We start from the raw sequence: 24,088 nt of genomic DNA, 5'->3' as shown, positions 1-24,088 counted from the left end.
TCTTACAGAACATCATTCACATTTGCAAATCGAAATTGCACCTTCCCGGAGTTTTTTCGACAGCTGCTCATCTATTTTACGACCGTTGGAGTGTCGTCTGGTAGGTTTTATCATCGAAAACTCACCTGAAAATGCGAACTCAAGTTTTGACCGCGTTATTTGCATTCTATATATATATGTGTGTGTGTTTTTTGTTTGCTCAACCATATTTAATAGTATGGTGGTATTAACCAGAGGTGGATTTGCCCACATGACACGCGACAGTGACATGAGTTTGTTGGCAATTTAATAACATGCTTTCATTGGAACACTATAGTAGCTTTTAGGCGATAAACATCTCGATTCCTTAACTCACCATCACTTTTCGCGATAGAGCAGGTTAGTGGGGAAATTTATTACAGTATGCGGAGAACACGACTCGGAATTTTGAAGTGGCGAGAGCGATGGCTATTGCCCAAGCCTCTGGAAGGCTCTCCTTGCACTTCAGACTTTTTATGCTTTGTATTTTGTGCTCTTTGATTTCATTGGAATTGCAACAGTCGTTTGACAGGCAAACTATTACTTCTGTGCAACCCTAATGGTTTATTTTTCGCTGTTTGAAAATTAAAGATAACGAAACGCACCGGCCACGCATGCTAGATTAATTCTAATGAATGCACCCAAGATTTTGGATCCATACTGTACAATTACATCATTGTTGAGAAGGGATGCAGCTGCTTTAGAGGGCGCTCACAGAGCAGTGACATTTAACAGATTCTACAGATATTTCTACTGTAGTGATCCAGGAAGTGGCACACGCCCTATATCTATTTTCTGCTGCCCATTAAATCTTATTCTAACACAGGGCGATGTTTTACAATACCGGGGTCACCGCCAAAGCATAATTTGTTTCGCAGAAGCAACAAGGAAACAGAAGGGATAAAAATGTAAAACACGTTCGGGGCGGGGTGTATGAAATACTACCTGGACTTCAATTCTACATACGGTTGTCCCGGTTGAAAAAGAAAGGGAGATGCTAAACAGCTGGGTGGAGAGTCTGGAGGAGGTTTGCAGTTCCCGTTCGGGAGTTGACAGCTTCCAAAGCGGGGCATGAGGTAATGCCAAATAAACTCAGAAGCCGCCCAGATTGGCGAGGACATAACATGAATGAGGATTACCATCACATGTTGCACACATGCACAGACACACGCACTATATATATATATATATATATATGAGGTTTGGTGCATTAAACTGTACGGTGTCGGTAACGATGATATTAGTTGTGTAGGTGAGTGAAAATGCAATCAATTCGAAGGAGCCAAGTGCACACCCACCCACTCCCTAAACAGGGGGTACGTGACAGCAGCAGAAACGTGCCTGCAGGGACGTTGCTTTGGGGGGGGTGGGGGGCTCACGCGCCACTCTGCCCCATCACCCGGCGCGCGCCCTCCAGCTCGAGCCGCCCTCCGGCACGAGCCCACCTGCCAATCGCTCTTCATTTTTTTTTAAATATAAAAACCCACCCTCCTCCTCCGCGCACAGAAAGTATCGAAATTGAGAATCATTATCGTCTGATTATTCTTTACCCCGGCTCTCGTTGGTCGCACATTAACCCGTGCACCGTATTAACGCCGTCAGTTCAGGCGGGTGGAGAAAGGGGGGACCAACCGCCAGAGTCTTTCCGGCAGAAGCGAAACATCTGCCGCGGCGACCGTTAGCGCCGGCCGCGGCCGTTTTTTTTTAAATATTTCGGAAGGCGGTGGGGGTGATACCTCCTGAGGTCCATCGGAGAAGATGTGAGCAGAGAAATGCGCAGGAGGAGAGTGGCAGCGTCGGGGGTTGGTGCGGCTGTCATTGTTCATCTCTGAAAAAGAGAAGGACGGAGAACGAGAGGTTTTCGTAAATAAATAATAAAAAAATAAAGGGTGGGTGCACAAGTGACCAGAGGGCTGTTCAAATGCTATTCGGACGGAATGGCGAGCTGAAATATACACCCTTTTGGTGTGAGTGAGTGAGTGTGTGTGGCTCGAAGATTTTGATTTGCTTCTGTTTGTTTTCGGCTGGAAGCTTCTTTGCCCAGTCGCCTGCCCGAAGGACTCGGATTTCGGACTCGGCACGACCATGATGTGCGAGGTGATGCCCACGATCAGTGAGGACACCCTCAGCCAGAGGGGCTCCCAGAGCAGCTCGGAGGACTCCAATTTCGAGCAGTTGATGGTCAACATGCTGGATGAGCGCGACCGGTTACTTGACACCCTCCGGGAGACCCAGGAGAGCTTAGTGCTAGCACAAGGCAAACTTCAGGATGTCATTTACGACAGGGACTCTCTGCAGCGCCAACTTAACTCCGCATTACCCCAGGTAGGCACCTTGATTTCTGAAAGCAATACTGAAAATCTGCAGTGTCTAAAGGCAATGTGTATTAATTGCAAACACATAGCCTTCTTTCTGCTTCTCGATTTTATTACTAACGTTCTGTGTTCCTCATGACTTTTATCACCAGGTCCAGTTGTTTGCCATTAGGCTTTCTGAACTGGGTGCACCCTATAGCCTGTTAACCTGTAATGCATTTGACTGCTGTGCAGCACTGAATTGACCAGTACAGTTTAGTTTGGCAGATGGATCGCGGTAATATTACTGCGCGTAGTATTTTAAAGGAGGAACTTGGTGAAGGAAACATGGCCAATTTGTGAATTATAAATTTAATTTCTGTAGAGATATGCATTTTTGTTTGTAATCTGGTTCACTGTGATTTCTTTGCATAAACAAACTTGTTTTTATTTTTTCAAAGCAAGCTATGCAAATCCAATATTTAACAATTTACTAATATACAGTCGAACACGTAATTATGTTAATCGATTGTATTTAATAGATTTGAAAAGCTTCTCAAAGTCCAGAATTTAATTTATTGAAAAAAAGCGATGTATAAAATATTAGAAATGCTGAGTTAAACAATGACATATAATTTATTTTTTAATGATTAAACTATTATAAAATTATGCTACGATTAAATATTTAATAGAGAATATATTTCTGTACTTATATAAAATTCTTGTACAATTGGTTTGTGATGGTCCTGCGTAAGGATAATAAACATTCAAGCAATACCTATCGTACTTGAGATTTTGAGTTCATTGTTATTGTTCTGTCTATATTCTTGTGAAAAGTGAGGATATAAACAACAGAAATGCATTGCAAAGGGAAATGCTCAAAGGTGAAATCAATGTTTACATGCTGAAGATTCTAAGCCATTGATATGGGATGATGTGGAGATGCTGGGGTTGGACTGGGATGGACAAGGCCAAAAATCAAACAACACCAAGTTATTGAAATTGCAAGCTTTTGGAGCTCCACTCCTTCCTCAGGTGTGGTGTGATAGGGAGGTTTAAGATAAAGTATTTATAATCAAAAAAATGAACGATTTTAAAACTAGCTGCCCTTGTTGAATCCTTTAATCAGTTTGGAAGTGGACTGCTGATTCAGCAAACTCCAGGTTCCTTTCAAGTCTTTGTCCCCAGATAATTAAAGGTTTTAACAACGTCCAAGGGGTGATATTCAGGTTAGACAATGAACTTTAGGTATGATGCCCTGCTTTGAATCTATGTTTTAAGCTGAGGTCCATTTTTTTGACAGAAAAAAAAACTTTGAATGTAGGTTCTTTTCCTTCAAAATAAAGAAAACAGACTTCAGCTTAAAACATAGATTTGAAGCAGGATCTCACAGCTAAAGTGCATTGTCTAACTTGAGCTATCACCCCTTGTACATTGATAAAACCTTTAATTATCGAGGGAGAAACGCTTGAGAGGAATCTTGATTTTGCATTTTAGTCAATATTATACCACCCAACTGATTAAAGGATTCAGGTTAAACTTTTGCTTATAAATACTGTGTTTTATACCTCCGTATTATACCACACCTGAGGAAGGAGTGGAGCTCCAAAAGCTTGCAATTTCAAATAAACCTGTTGGGCTATACTGGTATCGTTTCATTTTTGGTCTTGACATAGATGCTTCATGGAGGTAGTGTTTTATCTTGAGGATCTAAAGATATTTATAAAAGGAACCAACTCACAAATATTTACAGGTATAGAACTTATTAGCAAACTATATAAGTGTCCATAGTGTATACCTAATTGGCATGGTGCTAACTGAAAAGTAAAACTGATTTGAGAAGATATACAATAGCAATTTAGACTTTGGAAAAGTAGTTGCTGAAATTAGTGAGTTTTAAGAAGATTTTTAGCTCATGTTGAGGTTCTAGACGTATGTTAGCTCACTGAGCTAGAAGGTTTGTTTTCAGATGTTTCGTTACTATACTAGGTAACATCATCAGTGAGCCTCTGGTGAAGCAGTGGTAGTATGGCCTGCTTTTTCTTTCTGTGTTTAGGTTTCCGTTGTTGTTTTCCTCTTTAGTGAATTTTATGCTAGGAAAGGTATTGTTGAAGGTTTCCTCTAATTTGTTTCGTTTAATGATGACAAAGGTGTCATCCATGTAGCGGACCCAAAATTTGGGTTGGATGGTTGGCAGAGCTGTTTGTTCGAGTCTCTGCATTACTGCCTCTGCTAAGAACTCTGATATTGGAGATCCCATGAGTGTTCCGTTGGTTTTTCTGTAGGTTTTGTTGTTGAAGGTGAAGTGAGTGGTGGCATAGGTCCACAAGCTTGATGATATTGTCCTTGCTGATGAAGTTGGTGGTGTTTGCTGAATGTGTCTTGGTTCTTCTAAGAGTGTAATCAGTATTTCCTTGGCCAGGTTGATGCTGATGGATGTAACTAGGGTTGTTACATCAAAGGATACCATTATTTCATCCTCTTCTATCTTGGTGTCTGACAGAAGGCAGAGAGTTGGGATAAAAGGTTCTTTTTCGGAATGGCAGCCGGTGACAAACGGTGTCCCGCAGAGTTCAGTGTTGGGGCCGTAGCTGTTCATGTTACATATTAATGATCTGGATGAAGGAACTGGGGGCATTCTAGCGAAGTTTGCCGATGATACGAAGTTAGGTGGACAGGCAGGTAGTACTGAGGAAGTGGGGAGGCTGCAGAAGGATCTAGACAGTTTGGGAGAGTGGTCCAGGAAATAGCTGATGGAATTCAATGTGAGCAAATGCGAGGTCTTGCACTTTGGAAAAAAGAATACAAGCACAGACTACTTTCTAAATGGTGAGAAAATTCATAAAGCCAAAGTATAAGGGATCTGGGAGTGCTAGTCGAGGATTCTGTAAAGGTAAACATGCAGGTTGAGTCCGTGATTAGGAAAGTGAATGCAATGTTGTCATTTATCTCAAGGGGGTTGAAATATAAAAGCACCGTTGTGCTACTGAGACTTTATAAAGCTCTGGGTAGGCCCCATTTGGAGTACTGTGACCAGTTTTGGTCCCCACACCTCAGGAAGGACATACTGGCACTGGAGCGTGTCCAGCGGAGATTCACACGGATGATCCCTGGAATGGTAGGTCTAACATACGAGGAATGGCTGAAGATTAAGGGGAGATCTAATAGAAACTTACAAGATAATACATGGCTTGGAAAGGGTGGACGCTAGGAAATTGTTTCCGTTAGGCGAGGAGACTAGGACCCGTGGACACAGCCTTAGAATTAGAGGGGGCAAAATCAGAACAAAAATGTGGAGACATTTCTTCAGCCAGAGAGTGGTGGGCCTGTGGAATTCATTGCTGCAGAGTGCAGTGGAGGCTGGGACGCTAAATGTCTTCAAGGCAGAGATAGATAAATTCTTAATGTCAGAAGGAATTAAGGGCTACGGGGAGAATGCAGGTAAGTTGAAATGCCAATCAGCCATAATTGAATGGCGGAGTGGACCCGATGGGCTGAATGGCCTTACTACCACTCCTATGTCTTATGGTCTTATGGTGTCTTTGATGGTCTTCAGGAATTCTTGGGTGGAGTGGATGGAGTGGCGTGAGTCTTCTACTAAGTGTTTTAGTCTTTGGTGTAGCTCCTTGGTTAATCTGTAATTTGGTGTTCCAGGTAGCAAGACTATGGGTCTGGGTAGGGGTCTCCTGGTTTGCAAATTTTGTGTAATCCGTAGAAGTGTGGTGTGTTGGATCCGTCTGGTTTCATTTTGTGGAAGTCTGTCTTATTTATTTCTCCAGATTTCTTAGTAAGAAGATTAAATTACAACGTCCAGGATACGGACAAGAATGATTTCTTGGCTGCAGTAGAAACAACACTGAAAGACAACAAACTCACAGAAGAAACCCAGCAAACCATCAGACCGACAGCCGCACCAACATTAAGGGGGAAAAAGGAAGGGAGTACACTCAATACACAAGAAAGGAAAGCACTAGAAGGACTGAAAAATGATAAAATTGTTATCCTACCTGCAGACAAAGGATGCTTGACGGTCATTTTAAATCAAATCAGTGAACGTACTGCTCTCAGATACCAACACTTACCAAACCCGACCCATTAACTAGAGAATCGAATCACAGCCCTACTCAAAAAATTTCAGAAATCTGGAGAAATAAGTAAGACCAACTTCCACAAAATGAAACCAGACGGATCCAACACACTGCGACAGATTACCCAAAATTCAGAAACCAGGTGTCCCCCTCCGACCCATAGTCTCACTACCTGGAACAGCAACTTACAGTTTAACCAAGGAGCTACACCAAAGGCTAAAACACTTAGTAGAAGACTCACGCCACTCCATCCACTCCACCCAAGAATTCCTGAAGACCGTCAAAGACACCAAGAAAGAAGAGAATGAAATAAAGGTCTGCTTTGATGTAACAGCCCTATTCACATCCATCAACAAAACCTGGCCAAGGAAACACCAACTACTCTATTAGAAGAATCAAAGACATATACAGCAACACTACCGACTTCATTAGCAAGGACAATATTGTCAAGCTAGTGGACCTATGCCTTACCACCCACTTCACCTTCAACAACAAAACCTATAGACAAACGAACGGAACACCCATGGGATCTCCAATATCAGGATTCTTAGCAGAGGCAGTAATGCAGAGACTCGAACAAACAGCTCTGCCAACCATCCAACCCAAACGTTGGGTCCACTACGTAGATAACACTTGTCATCACTAAACGAAACAAATTAGAGGAAAGCTTCAAGATCATTAACAATACCCTTCCTGGCATAATATTCACTTAAGAGAAGGAAAGCAACAACAAACTGCCATTCCTAGAAGTTGCAGTAGAGTAAACAGCCAATGGGGACTTCAAACCAGCATCTACAGGAAAACAATACATACAGACCAAATACCGAACTATAGAAGCAGTCATCCCAACATCCACAAACGAAGCTGTATTAGAACATTTTCTCAATGAGCCACCACACACTGCAGCACAGAGGAACTACGAAGAGCAGAGAAAAATCACCTATGCATTGAATTCAAAAATAACGGGTGCACAATGGACAAAATCTGTTGATTTCTCAGCAACAAACCTAAACAAGCAGACAACACACGTCCAGAAACCCTCGCCACTCTCCCTTACATCAAAAACATCTTGAAAATAACTGCCAGACTACTCAGACCCTTTGGCATCATGGTAGCCCACAAACCCACCAAAACACTAAAACAGCAGCTAATGAACTTGAAAGACACTTTACAGACAACAAACAAAACTAATACCATTTACAAAATAGCTTGTAAGAACTGTAATAAACACTACATTGGATGAACAGGCAGAAAACTAGCCACCAGGATACATAAACATCAACTAGCCACAAAAAGACATGATCCACTCTCACTAGTATCTTTACATGCAGATGAGGAAGGACATCACTTTGACTGGGACAACATATCTATCCTACGACGATCCAAACAGAGACATGCATGAGAATTCCTAGAAGCATGACATTTCAACTCCTGGAACTCTATCAGCAAACATATTGCCTTGGAAACCATTTACCACCCCCCTGAGAAAAAGAACAGGAAATGACACCACCACAGGAAATGATGTCACCAACCCAAGGAAACCTAAACATATAAATAAAAAATGGACCATACCACCAGTACTTCACCGGAGGCTCACTGATGACTAGTATGGTGATGAAACATCTGAAAACAAACCTTCCAGCTCAGTGAGCAAACTTACATCCAGTTGTTGAAATCATTGAGATGTATGAAAAATACACTGCTTACACTCATGAATCTTCAACAGCGGCAATGTATTGAAGCTGTATTGCATGAAATTAGGATTATATATAACATGGTTATCGTCTGGCATGGTATCAATGTTATGAACAATAGTTTTATTTCGCAATTCCTTTCCACATCCTTTTGCTTATATTTTCAAATGTAATATGTATTTAGTGGGTCATATGACCCTTTTGAAAACTGTAATATGGAATGTTTATTTTAATGCTGATTGCTATGTATATGATAATCTGGATGTTGATGTAATATTTTCGTCATATTTGAATTACCCATTATATATTTGTGCAGAAGTAGCTACTAAAGCTAATATATGTGCGCAGATCTGTTTTTGTGGTATCGGTAATTCTGGTAGTTTGGAAAGTTTTCCTTTTCTTTGCATTTTATAGGTATACATCCAGAGGCCTAAATTAATAATTCAGAAATGTGAGTTCAAACCCAATTATGGCAGTTTTAATTTTAAAATTGATGTAAAAGGAATGGAAAACAATAAATGGTACCAGTAAAAATGTCCATCAAGCTGCTGGATTTTCATAAAAACACAACTGGTTCATTATTGAGAAGGATTATTGCTACCTTTACCTGGGCTGTTTCATGTATGACTCTATACTCATGGCGGTGGTTGACTCTTAACTATCTTTGGAATTAACCTGCAAAGTCACCGACTTTTATGCAGCCTTTGAAGAAGGCAGCTCACCATCAAATTGTCTTGGTACGTATGGACAAGCAATTATGTCACCTTTCTTGTATGCCCACATTTTGCAAATGAAACTTAACAGGTTGTCATCTGTATGATTATGAAATGTGCAAGTGGCAGTACGCCAGCCTGTCAGTGGTGGAATATTCCCAATCCACATTTGGAATGTCGATCTAACCTCATTGTTGGCCATTTTGAACTGATGCTAGTGTGAAATGGACCCATTAGAAAGACAGATGCTTCGTTTCTAAATTCCAAGATATTAATTGATCCCAAGAGTTATTTTAAATGCAAAGTATAGAGATTTGTTCCAGAGCTAAACTTTGTAAGTTTAAACAAAAAGTGAAATTGGCTTTACAAATTATCTGATATGACTACATGCTGAATTAAAAAGGCACTCAGCTGAAGATAGTAATATCATTTTCTGAGTTTTCAATATACTTTCTGATTTTTTTTTTGCTCTTACCTATCTTTGTTAATCATTCTTTTTCATAAATATTACTTTTGCAGTGAAAAGTTGAAGGAAAATGAGCAGCGGCATGTTACGTTTACGAATGTGTATATGAAGTCATATCCATAAAGGACCATAGGCATTAGAGAAAAACAATTGATTATGTATATCTTGAAGTGAAAAATTATCCGGTGGGGGGCTTAGTTAAGTGAGGCAGACCTTCATGAACTACTGCAGCCAGTGTGGGATTGAAGCAGCACCCTGAAGAAACCAATTCAGTCGAAGTGGAGACCACTCAGAGAAGGTTGAACAAAATACAACATCTATTGGTCAAGAGTTAATTTCTTGGATTTGTCTTGAGTGATGAAGAAGAATCTTGTAGGTAATCAGGTATTCTGTCAATAGCTTATGCAACTTCCAGAAGTGGAACCTGTTGCTGAGGGTCATCCTTCACTGTTTGTTAAAGTCACTTGCAGGTTTTGATTGGGTGATCACCCACGTCTCTCAGGTCACAGTATAGAGTTGCATTAAACAATGCACTTCTTGCTAGACAAAACCAGTGCATCATCTTTGCAATGGACACCAACATTAAATTACAGATGGAGGGTGAGAATGTAAAATCCAATATCAGTGTCTTGTGCTTGAAGGAGGCTACAATGGGATGAGGGAGGCGTTAGCTAAGGTAGACTGGGAGCAAAGACTACATAGTGGGACAATTGAGGAACAGTGGTAAACTTTCAAAGTGATTTTTATTCCTGTGCTCAGCAAAAGTATATACCACTGAGAAGGAAGGGCTGTACGAAAAGGGAAAGTCAGCCATGGATAACTTAGGAAATAAAGGAGGGTATCAAATTGAAAGCAAGTGCATAAAAAGTGGCAAAGATTAGTGGGAAACAAGGGCATATGGAAAATCTTTAAAGGTCAACAGAAAGCCTTGAAGTAAAGTAAAATGGTTATGAGAGTAAACCAGCTCAGAATATAAAAACGGATAGCAAACATTTCTATATATATAAAATGAAAATGAGTGGCTATGGTAAAACTTGGTCCCTTAGAGAATCAAAAAGAGGATTTAATAATGTAGAATGAGGAAATGGCCGAGGCATTGAACAGGTATTTTGTGTCACTTTTCAGTCTCAAAGACACAGATTACATACCTTGATGACAAGGAGTCCATTACAGATGAGGGCCTAGAAACTATCATTATCACTGAAGGGGCAGTGTTGGGCAAGCTAATGGGGCTAAAGATAGACATGACTCCAGCCTTGATGGATTGCATCTCAGGGTATTAAAAGAGATGGTGATGAAGTTAGAAGATGTGTTTGTGGTAGTTTATCAAAATTCGATGGACATTGGGGCTGTTCAGGTTGAATGGAAAATAGCAAATGTGACAACACTGTTTGAGAAAGGACAAAAGGAAAGTAACTATAGATCCGTTAGCTTAACTTCTGTAGTAGGGAAAATGCTTGAATAAGGGATGAAATAGCGAGACATCTGGATAGAAATTGTCCCACTGGACAGACACAGCATGGGTTCATGAAAAGCAGCTCATATTTAACTAATTTAATGGAAATCTTTGAGGACATTGTGAGCATGGTAGACAACTAGGAACTGGTGGAGATGGTGCATCTGGATTTCCAGAAGGCATGCAACAAGGTACCGCACAAAAAGCTGCTGCATAAGATGAAGGTGCATGGCATTACGGGTAATGTATTAGCATGGATAGAAAATTGGTTAACTAGCAGGAAGCAAAGAGTCAGGATAAATGGGTGTTTTTCTGGTTGGCGATCAGTAGTTAGTGATGTGCCTCAGTGATCAGTGTTAAGACTGTAATTGTTTACAATTGACATAGATGATTTAGAATTGGGGACCAAGTGTAGTGTGTCAAAGGTCTTGGATGATACTAAAATGAGTGGTAGAGCAATGTGTGCAGAGGACATTGAAAGTCTGCACAGGGAGATAGATAGGTTAAGTAAGTGGACACGGATTTGGCAGATGGTGTACAATATCAGTAAATATGAGAATTTTGGTAGGAGTACCAGCAAAACAGACTGTTGTTTAAATGGTGAAAAATACTGCTGTGCGGAGGGACCTGGGTGTCTTTGTACATGAATCACAAAAAGTTGTTTGCAGGTGCAACAGGGATATTGTCCTTCATTGTTAGAAGGATGGAGTTTAAGAATAGGGAGGTTATGCCAAAGCTATCCAAGGTGCTGGTGAGGTCACACCTGGACTACCGCCTACAGTTTTGGTCTTACTTGAGAAAGGATGTACTGCACTGGAGGGGGCATACAGAGGAGATTCATTAGGTTGATTCCAGAATTGAGGAGGCTGCCTTATGAGGAGAGATTGAGTAGACTGGGGCTGTACTAACTAGAATTAAGAAGAATGAGGGGGAATCTTAGAAGAATATGTAAAATTATGAAGGGAATAGATAGAATAGAAACAAGAAAGTTGCTTCCACTGGTGGGTGAAACTAGAACCAGGGGATATAGCCTCAAAATAAGGTGAAGCAGATTTAGGTTTCAGTTGAGGAGGAACTTCTTCACCCAAAGGATTGTGAATGTGTGGAATTCCCTGCCCAGTGAAGCACATGAGGCTACCTCATTGAATGTGTTTGAGGCAGAGATGGAGAGATTTTTGAACAGTAAAGGAATTAAGAGTTATGTGAGTGGGTGGGTAAGTGGAGCTGAGTCCATGAAACGATCAGTCATTATTGAATGATGGAGCAAGCTTGATGGGCCAGTTGGCCTATTCCTGTTCCTATTTCTTATGTCCTTATGTTCTAACAGCCGAATTAGAGAATTCTGAAATTTGTGCCAACAACTGGCTCCCTACATGTCTGGAGCACAATTGCTAAGACAAGCTAGCAGCTTATTTCAATAGTAAAAACTATTCCAGTGTTGTGCAGCTGTATGATCACTGTATGATGATGCAAATCAGTTGGATTATGCTGACTGGTGCCATGCATCTTCATTCTGCAGAATATCTATGGATGGGTTTTAGGAGATGATGAATTGTCCTTCTGCTTGTTACTAATAACAGCTATTGCAACCCACAACCAATGCAGCTACTACGTGATAAATGGGATCCCCAGGGCCACAATAGATCTTCTAAGAATTGAATAATGGCAAGAAAAAAACCAGAACATCAGAAAGCAAAAACAAATTGCAACTAGAATGGACAGATCAGATTAGATAGTTCAGTGCTTCCAATGATTTCTTGAATTCCCAAATCATGGAAATAAAACCCAATCATTAACAGTTCACATCTTTACAACTACCTTGATTTACCTTTCTAATGAGCATAGACACCATTTAGCGAACCTCTGTGTCAATGTATCTGGCGGGTTCAGCAGGAATTACAGCACTTTGGCTGTTTCTTAGGCATTCTACCCAATATGGTATTTTTGTACTGAACTTGATATTGATTGAGAGGTTGATAATAAAGCAGGTGTGCTGAAATCCTGAGACCAGGCAGAATTTGCCACTCCTGCTGCAACACTGTCACTCCTCAGGTGCTGGGAAATAGCACTCTTGATAATCATGTGGGAGAGATATAGTTTGGAACAGAGGAACATATATTGGCAGCTTAACCCCCTTCAACCTCTGCCATCTGCTTGTGAGATTTTAACGAGTCAAGGAAGTCAATTACCTGATTTCTGAGGAAATGGAAGTTTTGAATAAAGTTGATTATCTACCCAGCAAAAAGCTATCTGGTTATAATTTTGCATTACTTGAGACTGATTATTAGCCTGTAGAAATGCATGTGATAAAGTAATCAATAATGATCTGAAAGTTTTGAGAATGTAGTAACTGACAGGTACTAATTAATTTCTTCACATAGATCCAAAATGTTTAACTAAGACTTTGGATATGTTTGATTTTAATTCTATCTGTAGAGGAAAAGAGTAAGAGAAAATAAAATAAAATTAACTATGTGTGGATGAAATTTTCTTTTTGTATCCATAATCTACTATGTAAGCCAGTAATTTGCAGATGACACCAAACTGGTGGGAAGAATGGTATCCAGGAGTCATCATGAGGACTTGGGATAGGCTAAGTGAATGTGTTAGAACATGGCTGGTGGAATATGGTGATAAAATAAAAAGATAAAAGGGTAGAATATTTCTTAAATTATATGAGGTTGAAAAGTGTGGATCTCCAGAGGGATCTGTGTGTCCTTATCCATGACATACTAAAAGCTAGCATGCAAGTCCAATAGACTTTGATATGGAATCATTTCTTTAGGAAAAGCAAGGGAAGAAGTCATGGATGGGAGTTGTCTATAGGTTCCTAAAAAGATGCCTCACTCGGACAACGTATAACCCAGGAAATATTGGAGGAGTATAAAAAGGGCAGCACTATAGTCATCGTGAGTGATTTTAATCTGCATATTAACTGGAAAAATCAGATGGATGGGGTAACATGGAAGACAAATATTTAGAATGTGTGAGCAATACATTGCAGAACCTACCTAAGAACAGACAATTTCAGTTGCAGTAATGTTTAATGAGATAAGATTAATAAAAATCTTGTAATTAAGGATCTTTTAGAGGGTAGTAATCACAAAATGGTAGAATTTCAAATTCAGCTTGGGGGACAGCCAGCTGAGTCTCAGACCAGCATCCTCAACTTAAGTTAGGGTAATTACAGAGGTGTGAAGAAAGAATTGTCTAAAACGGTTTGCAAAATAAACTAAGGAGAAAGTCAGTGGATGACTGGTGGCAAACATTTAAACAGATATTTCATAACAGTCAGCAAATGTTTATTTTGGGGAAAAAAGATGGAGAAGGGTGAACGGCCTGTGATTAACAAAGGTAGTCAAGAAGAGTATCCAATCAAATGATAAGGCATGAAAAGCAGCAAAAACTAGTAGAAGGCCATAGAATTTGGAATTTTTTTCTCGGAACTTGCAGCAGCTGATTGTGAGGTTAATACAGACAGAGAAAATTGATTATGAAAGTAAATTTGTAAAAAATATAAAATCAACAGGTCTATAAAAAGAGATTAGCTAACTGAAGTGCAGAACCCTTGACAAAAGAAGTTCAAGGGTATGTTATGCTAAGGACATAGATAGTCTATAAGGGGATATCGATAAGTTGAGTAAGTGGACAAAAGCTTGGCAGATGAGGTTTAATGCAGGAAGGTGTGAAATTATGCACTTTGGTAGAAAGAATCAGAGGGCAGGGGAGAGAGTCCAAAAATAAAGTGCAGTACAGAGTGATTTGGTGGTTGTACTGCACAAAAGGTTACTATGCATGCACAACAAGTAATTAAGGAGGTAAAATTACTTTTCACTAATATCTTGTTGCAGTTGTTTTGAAACTTCATGAAGCCTCTTTGGATTATTACATACAGTTTTGGTCTCTTTATCTAAGGAAGGATGTATTTGCTGGAAAGGGAATAGTCAAAGGTTCATCAGATTAATCACTGGGATGGTGGGATTGTTTTATGAGACAATATTCAGAAAACTGGATCTACAGGGGTCCCCGGTTCATGGATGTCTGACTTGTGATTGCAATCTTTGTAATTTTTTAGATGTGACCTGCAAACATTGCCTATATTTATGTAGTCTCCTTTATATTGTTTTTCATTGTTGTCCAACTTGCGTACAAATTGACTTGCAAATGGCCTCAAGGACAAACTCATTCGTAATCCACGGATTGCATGTACAATGCTTAGATTTTTGAAGAATCATAGAATCCCTAAAGTGTGGAAACAGACTATTTGGCTCAACAAGTCCACGCTGAACCTCTGAAGAGTAACCCACCCAGACTCATTCCCCTACCCTCTTACTCTACGTTTACCACTGATGAATGCACCTAACTTGCACATCCCTGAACACTACAGGCAATTTAACATAGCCAGTTCACCTAACCTGCACATCTTTGGATTGTGGGAGGAAACCAGAGCACCCAGAGGAAACACATGCGGAAATGGGGAGAATATGCAAACTCCACGCAGTCACGCAATCACCTGAGACTGGAATCGAACCCAGGTTCCTGGCACTATGAGGCAACAGTGCTAACCACTGAGTCACTGTGCCATGAATGAGAGGTGATTTCATTGAAACTTCAAAAAATCTTACAATTTATGTTAGGGTAGTTCTAGATAGGAAATTTTCCCTGGCCTGGTTTCTCGAGATCAAGGGACATCAGCTCAGGTTAAGAAGCAGCCCATTTAAGACTGAACTGAAAGTAAACTACCAGAATGTGAAGTGTCATTGAGGGAGTCCATAATGGAATGGCTTTTGTTGCAATTCCAAAGCTATATCTTCCAAAGAAGAAAAAATGGATTCCTTGTACAGTTTAATGGGATTTGATGGCCCATGGTATCAATAACATCTAGGGAGTTGCAGAGAAATCTCTGCAATAAATCTTGACTGCATTTGTTATTTGACATACTCTTTGGAATGCTCGCACCCAGTTTAATTGTTACCTTAATTGCCCCTGTTAATTTTGGATATTGTAAATAATTTGTAATATATGTAATAAATGTATTACTTTTCCAATTTTATATAATAAAGTTTATTTTGTGTGTGTGTGTGTGTGTGTGTGTGTGTGTGTGTGTGTGTGTGTGTGTGTTCAAAGACAAAAGGGAAAGAAAACGAGTTGTAGGAATTGTATACAGTCCCAAACTGTAGTGATAATATTGGGAAGGCAGTAAACAACAAATTAGAGACACAAAACATAAGCCACAAAGGTACAGCTCTAACTATGGGTGAATTTCATCTGCACATAGATTAGACAATCAAATTAGTAACAACACTGTAGATGATGAATTCATGGGGTGTTTACAGGATGGTTTTCTAAATCAATACATTTGAGGAACCAATGAGATAGATAGTAAGATAAATGACGTGAAGGAGTTGCATTACTCATCAGGGAGAATGTCACATTAGCACTCAGAGGGGCCATACTGGAGGATAGTGAGATCTGTGTGGAGCATGCTGATTCACTTAGGCGATAGGAGTACAGCTCAAAAATAAGGTGGGTGCATTCACTCTGATAGGTTTATATAAGAGGCCCCCCCCCCCCCCCCCCCCCAGTATCCATCGAGACATTGACGAACAAGGATTCCCTTAGAGCAAGACGTTTAGACGAGGTAGAATTTGTTAAGTGCATCTGATAGAGTTTCTTGAAACAATATGTAATAGTCCAAGTAGAGGAGGGGCCATACTGGACCTTGTATTTACTAACCAGCTTGGCTAGGTGACTGACCTTTTAGTGGGAGAGCATTTTGGAACCATGATCATAACTCCTTAAGTTTTAAGATAGCTATGAATAAGGATAAATCAGAATCTTGTGGGAAGGTACTAAATCAGGGAAGGACAAATTGCATCAGTATTAGGCAGGAGCTAGAAAGTAGATCCCATGCATATTAATCTTGTGGGTGAGCTGACCACATGGGATGTTGTTGAAAGCCTTACTAAAATCCATGTAGACAACATCCACTGCTTTACTTTGATCACCTTCTCAAAAAATTCAATCAAGCTAGTAAGATATGATCTGCCCCGAACAAAGCCATGCTGACTATCCCTAATTGGGCCATACTTGTCCAAACGTGGGTAAATCCTATTCCAAAGAATTCTCTCCAATAGCTTCCCAAAAACCAATGTGAAACTCACCAGTCTATAGATTCCCTGGATTGTTCCTATTTCCCTTCTTGAACAGAGGAGCAACATTAGCAACTCACCTGTCCTCCAGGACCTCTACATGAGAATACAAAGATCTCGGACAAGGCCCCAGCAATTCCTTCTCGTGCCTCTCTCAAAATCCAAGGGTAGATACTTTCAGGCGCTGGGGACTTATCCATCTTAATGCTCTTCAGGAGACTCAACATCACTCCTTTCTAGATCCCAAAAGGTCCTAGCATATCAGCATGCACCACACTAATCTCACTATCCTCCATATTCTTCTACTGGGTTCTCCTGGAATTTTAGCCTTCTAAATCTTACATTGGCTTCTTTTTCCCTTTTGACCAAATTCACAACCTCCCTCAGTATCCAAGGGTATATTACTTTGCCATCCTTGTCCTTCATCCTTACTGGATCATGCCCGTCCTGAACTCTGATCAGTAGGTCTTTAAACAACTCCCACGTGTCAAATTTGGGACTGGCCTGACAACAGCTCCACCCCGTTTAGGAAGCTAAAATCGGACAGGCTCTTCAGGAATATAAAGAAAGCAAGAAAGAAATCAAGCAGGGAATTCTGAGAACAAGAAGGGGCCGCGAAATGACCTTGCCACATAGGATGAAAGAGAATCCCAAAGCATTCTATGCATATATTAAATACAAGATGATAACTAGGGAGAAGGTAGGGCCACTCAATTATAAAGGAGGGAACTTGTGTTTGGAGGCAGAGGATGTGGGCAAGATCCTAAATGGGTACTGTACATCAGTATTCACCCAGGAAAAGGATTTGGATGATAGTGAGAATAGTGTGTTATAGTTGTGGGTATGTTAGCATCTTAATATGCTAGGGCTTCTTGACATCAAGAAAGAAGTAGTGTTGGGTTTCTTGAAGAGCTTTAAGATGTATAAGTCCTCAGGGTCCAATGGCATCCACCCCAGGTTATTGAGAGAGGCAAGAGAAGAGATTGCTGGAGCTTTGACCAAGATCTTTTTGTCCTCATTAGCCACTGGAGGGTTCCCAGAGGACTGGCAAGTGGCTAACGTTGTTCTTCTGTTCAAAAGGGAAATAGAGATAATCCAGGAAACTGTAGACCGGTGGTTGGGAAACTATTGAAAAGAAATCTTAGGGAGAGGATTTACATGCATTTGGACAAGCATGGCTTAATTAGGGACAGTCAGTATGGCTTTATCCTGAGCTCGTGTCTTACTAACTTGATTGAGTCTTATTTAGTAAATTGAATACTGCACTCAATTCTGGTTACCACTTTACAGAAAGGATGTGGAGGCTTTGGAGACTGTGCAGAAGAGGATGCTACCTCAATTAGAGGGTATGAACTGTAAGGAGAGGCTAGAACAACTCGGGTTGTTTTCTCTGGAGCGGCCGAGGCTGAGGGGAGACTTGATAAACGTCTGTAAAATTATGAAATCCGTAGCTAATCATGGGAGGTTTATCCAGAAGATTAAGATGCATGGGATCCATGGTGACTTGGCCACATGGATTCAGAATTGGCTTGCCAGACAAGACAGAGAGTAGTGGTGGAAGGGTGTTTTTCTTGCTGGTTGTCCGCAACGAGTGGTGTTCTGTAGTGATCTGTACTGGGACCTCTGCTGTTTGTGGTGACTTGGATGAAAAAGTAATTGGGTGCATTAGTAAGTTTGGAGATGACACAAAGATCTGTGGAGTTATGGATAGTGTATAAGATTGTCAGTGAATATAGCGATGTAGAGATCTGATGCATATATGGGTGAAGAAATGGCAGATTGAGTTTAATCCGGGCATGTTTGAGGTGCTGCACATTAGGAGATCAAATGTTAAGGAAAAGTATATAGTTTATGGACCCTGAACAACACTGATGTACAGAGGGATCTGGGGGTTCAAGTCCATAGCTCCCTGAAAGTGGCCACACAAGTAGATCGGGTGGTCAAGAAGAGCATATGACATACTTGCTTTCATTGGTCAGGGAATTGAGTACAAGAGTCAGTATCTTTATAAGATCTTAGGCCACACTTTGAGTACTGCACTCAATTCTGATGACTATGTTACAGGAAGAATGGGGAGACTGGAGACTGTGCAGAAGAGGTTTATCAGGATGCTACCTTGATTAGAGGTTATAAACTATAAGGAGAGGCTAGAAAAACTCGGGTTGTTTTCTCTGGAGCAACAGAAGCTGAGGGGAGACTTGAAAAAACTCAATAAAATTATGAAATCTATAGATAGGATTGACAATAAGAATCTTTTTCCCAGAGTTGAAATATCTAATAATAGGAGTCATGCATTTAAATTGAGAGGGGGAAAATGTTCAAAGGAGATGTGTGGGTAGGAGTCTGTAATATGCTGCCTGGAATGGTGGTGGATGCAAATGTGATAGAGGCATTTAAGGGACTTTTAAATAAGCATATGAATATGCAAGGAATGGAGGAATATCGACAAAGTGCAGGCAGAAGGGATTTGTTTAATTTGGCATGTTTAGCACAACATCGTAGACCAAAGGCCCTGCCACTGTTCTGTGTCTAGAATTAGATTCTGGAGTGGGTATTATGTAATCTGAGAGGAGTAATTGGCTGATTAGCTGTATGAGTCCCCTGGGAAAGAGTGACTATATTATGATTATATTTTTCATTAAAATGGAGAGTAACATAGTCGATTTGAAGAATAGGCTCCTGAATCTATAGGAAATTATGATGGTATAATCTGCAAGCTGGCTGTGATAATTTGGGGAACATTACTTAAAGGGATGAGGGTGGATAGGCAGTGGCAAACATATAAAAAAATTAATGGAAGAACTGCAATAATTATTTGTTCCTGTCTAGTAAAAAAAACAAAATGGGAAAGATGGTCCAACGAAGGCTAACAAGGGAAATTAGAGATATATTGGATCCAAGGATGTGGCATTCAAATTGGCCAAACAAAAAAGCAGGAGACCTGAGGATTTCAAGCAGATTAGATTTTAGCAAAGGAGGACAAAATTATTGATTTAGAGAGGGAAAGTAGAATATGGTAAGCTCATAATGAACATGCAAACTAATTGCAAACGCTTCTATAATTCTGTGAAGGGATAAAGATTAGTTAAGACAAGGTCCCTTGCAGCCAGAAACAGGGAAGTTACAATGGGGAGTGAAGAAATAGCAGACTGATTAAGTATATATTGTTGTTCTGCCTTCACAAAGAAGGGCACAAATAATACCCAAAAAGTGCAGGGTTTAGTTGATAAGGAAATGGTGTTGGGGAAATTGATGGGACTTAAGGCTGAAAAATCCCCAGGACCCAATAATCGACATCCCAGAATACTTAAGGAAGTGACTCTGGAAATAGTGGATGTATTGTTGTTCATCTTTCAAGTTTCTATCGAGTCTGGATCAGATTGGAAGTTGGCTTATCTCCAGCATCTGCAGTCCTCCCTTTCTCTTGGCAAATGTAATTCTACTGTTTTAATTTTTAAAAAGAGGTAGAGACAAAACAGGGATTCATTGAATCCCTACAGTGTGGAAGCAGACCATCAAGTCCACACTGACACTCTGAAGAGCATCCCACCCACTACCCTAGGCCTGTAACCTTGCATTCTCCATGGCTAATCCACCTAAGATGCACATTTTTGGACTATGGGAGGAAACCAGAGCACCTGGAAGAAACCATGCAGTCACAGGGAGAGTGCAGAAACTCCCACAGACAGTTGCCTGAGGGTGGAATCAAACTCAGGTTCCCTGGTGCTGTTAGGCAGCAGTACTAACCTGTGAGCCGCCCCAAGGAGCTATACACTGGTAAGCCTGGTATCAGTTGTGAGGAAAATGCGAGATTCTATTATAAGAGATCTTATAGGAGAGCATTTGGCAAACAGCGACAGGATTAGGCAGAATCAGAATGGATTTATGAAAGGGACCTCATGCTTGACAAGTGCACTTGACCTTTCAAGATGTAACTAGGAGAGTTAATAAAAGGGAGCCAGTGGATATGGTTTATTTTGACTTTCAGAAGGCTTTAGCTAAGGTCCCACATAACAGATTAGCATGTGAAATTTAAAGCATATGTGATTCAGGGTAGTATACTGACATGGATAAAGAACTGATTAGCACTCAGAAAACAGTAGGAAAAATGAGTCATTTTTCAAAGTGACAAGCAGTGGCTAGTGTCATACTTTACCTATCAGTGCTATGACCCTGGCTATTCACAATGTATATTAATGATTTATTAGGAACTAAATGTAATATTACCGTGTTTGCAGGTTACACAGAGCTGAATGGGAGGGTGAACTGTGAGGAGGATGCATGATTGTTTTGGTATGATTTGGACAAGTTCAGTAAGTAGGCAAATGCATCACAGATGAAATATAATGTAAATAAATGTGAGATTATTGACTTTGGTAACAAAACAAAGAGGCAGGTTATCATCTGAATGCAGCTGATTATGAAAGGGAGAGGTACAATGAAACTGGGTATCCTTGTTCACCAGTCACTGAAGGTAAGCATACACTTGGAGAAGGCAATGAAGAAAGCATTGTAGCCCTTTACAGTGAGAGGATTCGAGTACAAGAGCGAGGATGTCTTGCTGCAATTGTACAGGGCCTTAGGATACCACCCCGTAGTATCTTTGCAGCTTTGGTCTCCTTATCTGATGAAGGATATTCTGGCTATGGCAGGAATGCAGAGTGCAGCAAAGATTTGCCAGACAGATTCCTGGATGGTAGGACTGACGTATGAGGAGAGACTGGATCTGTTAGACTATGTCCACTGGAGTTAGAAGAAGGTGGATGGATCTCCTAGAAGCTTATAAAATTCTAACGGGTCAAACTCAGAAAAGATGACTGAGGAGTTCAGAACTGGGGTCACAGTTTACAAATCCAGCGTCGGTCATTTAGGACTGAGATGACAAAAAATTATTTCACCAGACAGCAATGAGCCTGTGGAATTCTCTGCCTCAGAAAGCAATTGAGGCCAACACTCAAATATTTTCAAGGAGTTATAAATAGTTCTTAGGGCCAAAGGGATCAAAGGGTATGGGAAGAAAGTGGGAATTGGATATTGTGAAGGATGATCAGCCATGATAATTTTGAATTGCAAGCAGGCTTGAAGAGCTCAACTGCCTACTCTTGCTCCTATTTTCGATGTTTCTATGTACGAAAACTTGATATTCAAAAGCTTTATTCTCTTAGTAAGCACCTGAATTTGTCAACTTAAAAAGGAAACTTATTGCTCGCTAGTTAGATCTTAACTTCATTTTCGTGGTCTGATCCAAGCTCATCTCAGTACTGTAGTAGGGAAGAATATGAGGAGAGGATTAACTGATGTTTATGAATTGTTTTATTTTGGTGTGTCTTAATTCTTTGTACTTTCTGAAAAAAAGTTAACTCATTTTCAAATTAAATTTTACTGAATACTCTGTTTACTATTTTGACTTCAATAAAACAGCTAGAATTGTACATTGAATATTGTTCACATTCACAATTTTGTTCACATTAAAGTTCTGAACTGAGATATGATGTAATAATGGATTGTTGTGTGTTGATTCAGTGAATCTTGTATTAACTAATTGACATAACAATAGTTTTAAAATCGCATTAAACTGTATAATGTTATATATTATACAGTAATTGTTTGATTTATTTCAAAAGTAGCCAACACATATGATATACTAATTTTAGTTAATAAATTTACTAAATGAGTATTCATATCTAAAATAAAATGCATTTCTTACAGAGGGCCTTGAGTTCAATGTATTGTCCACGTAAAAATCTAATTCAAAATTTTTTTTGTTTTAGACATTAAACAATTTGAACTGGGAAATAGTGTGTACATATAAAGAAGTCTCATAACTAACCAGCCAATATCACCAGCTTTATTAATATATGTGAAATGGGCATTACTACATGATTTAATTCTTCCATGGTGCTATTTTAAAATAAGAATAGGGTTGTCCAGATGTCCAGTCCAATGCTTCTTTCTTAATCAACAATACTAAAACAGATTGGCTGATCATTGCCTTATTACAGTTGCAGGATCTGGCTTTGTGGAAATTGGTTCCTGCATATTCCTACATGCATCAGTGATGACAGGTGGAATGCTCAGAGTCCTTGGATGGCGTGAGCATTGGCAAGACATTTGGGAGAATGTGGCAAGAATGAAAATCAGATCTTTGATATTGGGTTAAAAAAATGTATGATCTTTTTCTTGAGAGTTTAACAGATAGTTGAGAATCTTGCTAGTCAGCTGAAAAGACTTTCTTTCCACAAATTTACATCTCATTATTGGCTAATCTCATCTCAATTATATGCAGTTCACGATTCTCCCAGGCACAAGTCAGAATCAAGACCACATCAATTTCTGACTTGAAATTCAAAGTGATTACTTGGTGGCTACAGCTGGCTATTTGCTTCTCCAGGCTCCATGTTCAACTTCATTTCCCAACATGTCATGACATGCTCCATGGGCAGCAACTGCCCCATCCGTTGTCCACAGAAGTTGGCATCTCCAGAACACCAGCTTCATCACATCATCTTCACCTATCTTGAACTAACTCAGAATATACTTCAACACTTTAATACAGCACTTTGGACTTCATGGATATCTTACAGTATAAGGAATCTGCCAGGCCATTGCGCTGAGGGATGCACACCAATATCATTGTCTGCACAAGATGCATCTCAAGGTGCTGAATTTGCTTTCTTAGTACTTGCTCACTCTGCAGTTACTTCGATGCTTACAGCATTTCTGACTTGTCTTGCCTTTTAGTGCAGCTCTAAATATAAGGAAGAGATCTGATTTCGCAGGGGATGGCATAGGGTACTGTGGGCATGTGGAGGGGAGAGGCGTGGCAGAGTGGAGTTTTGCAAGTCACTACCATCTTGGCTTCAATGAGGAAACAGACGTAGTGGCAGGGGGCATGGTAGTGCAATAGCCCAGAGGCTGAGAGGGAATATAGGGGATATGGATAATCAAATAAAAAGAACAAAAATGGGTATTTCTGGTGAAACTCAGCAGATGTGACATCAGCTGTGGGGGGAAAGCAGAGTTCTGATGAAGTTCTGAGCTTTGATTAAGAGTTACTAGACTCAAAATGTTAATTGTGCTTTCTCCCCACAGATGCTGCCAGACCTGCTGAATTTTGCCAGCAATTTTTGCTTTTGTTTCAGATCTTCAGCATCCCTTTCATTCTTCATTCATTTTTGAATCAAATAAAAGATTTGGATTGGAATTC

At 40.1% G+C, this 24,088-nt stretch overlaps 1 protein-coding gene across 10 annotated transcripts in view; it reads left to right on the top strand.

The window, feature by feature from the left end:
* The first annotated feature begins 291 nt into the window (after window positions 1–291).
* ppfia2 (PTPRF interacting protein alpha 2) overlaps window positions 292–24,088 on the top strand; it is a 549,829-nt gene continuing 526,032 nt past the window's right edge. For 5 of the 10 annotated variants that reach the window (XM_072551617.1, XM_072551616.1, XM_072551615.1 and 2 more), the window contains exon 1: window positions 1,423–2,343. In XM_072551617.1, the coding sequence (XP_072407718.1) occupies window positions 2,104–2,343 (240 nt within the window). In that variant the 5' untranslated portion in view covers window positions 1,423–2,103. Of the gene's footprint in view, window positions 379–933; window positions 1,095–1,159; window positions 1,271–1,422; window positions 2,344–6,091; window positions 8,832–24,088 lie in introns of those variants that run through there. The other 5 variants (XM_072551614.1, XM_072551612.1, XM_072551613.1 and 2 more) reach the window with 5 other exon arrangements.

This window comes from Chiloscyllium punctatum, chromosome 32 (assembly GCF_047496795.1).
Source record: "Chiloscyllium punctatum isolate Juve2018m chromosome 32, sChiPun1.3, whole genome shotgun sequence".
Classification (NCBI taxonomy): domain Eukaryota; kingdom Metazoa; phylum Chordata; class Chondrichthyes; order Orectolobiformes; family Hemiscylliidae; genus Chiloscyllium; species Chiloscyllium punctatum.
This window is presented reverse-complemented; position numbering and strand designations above follow the sequence as displayed.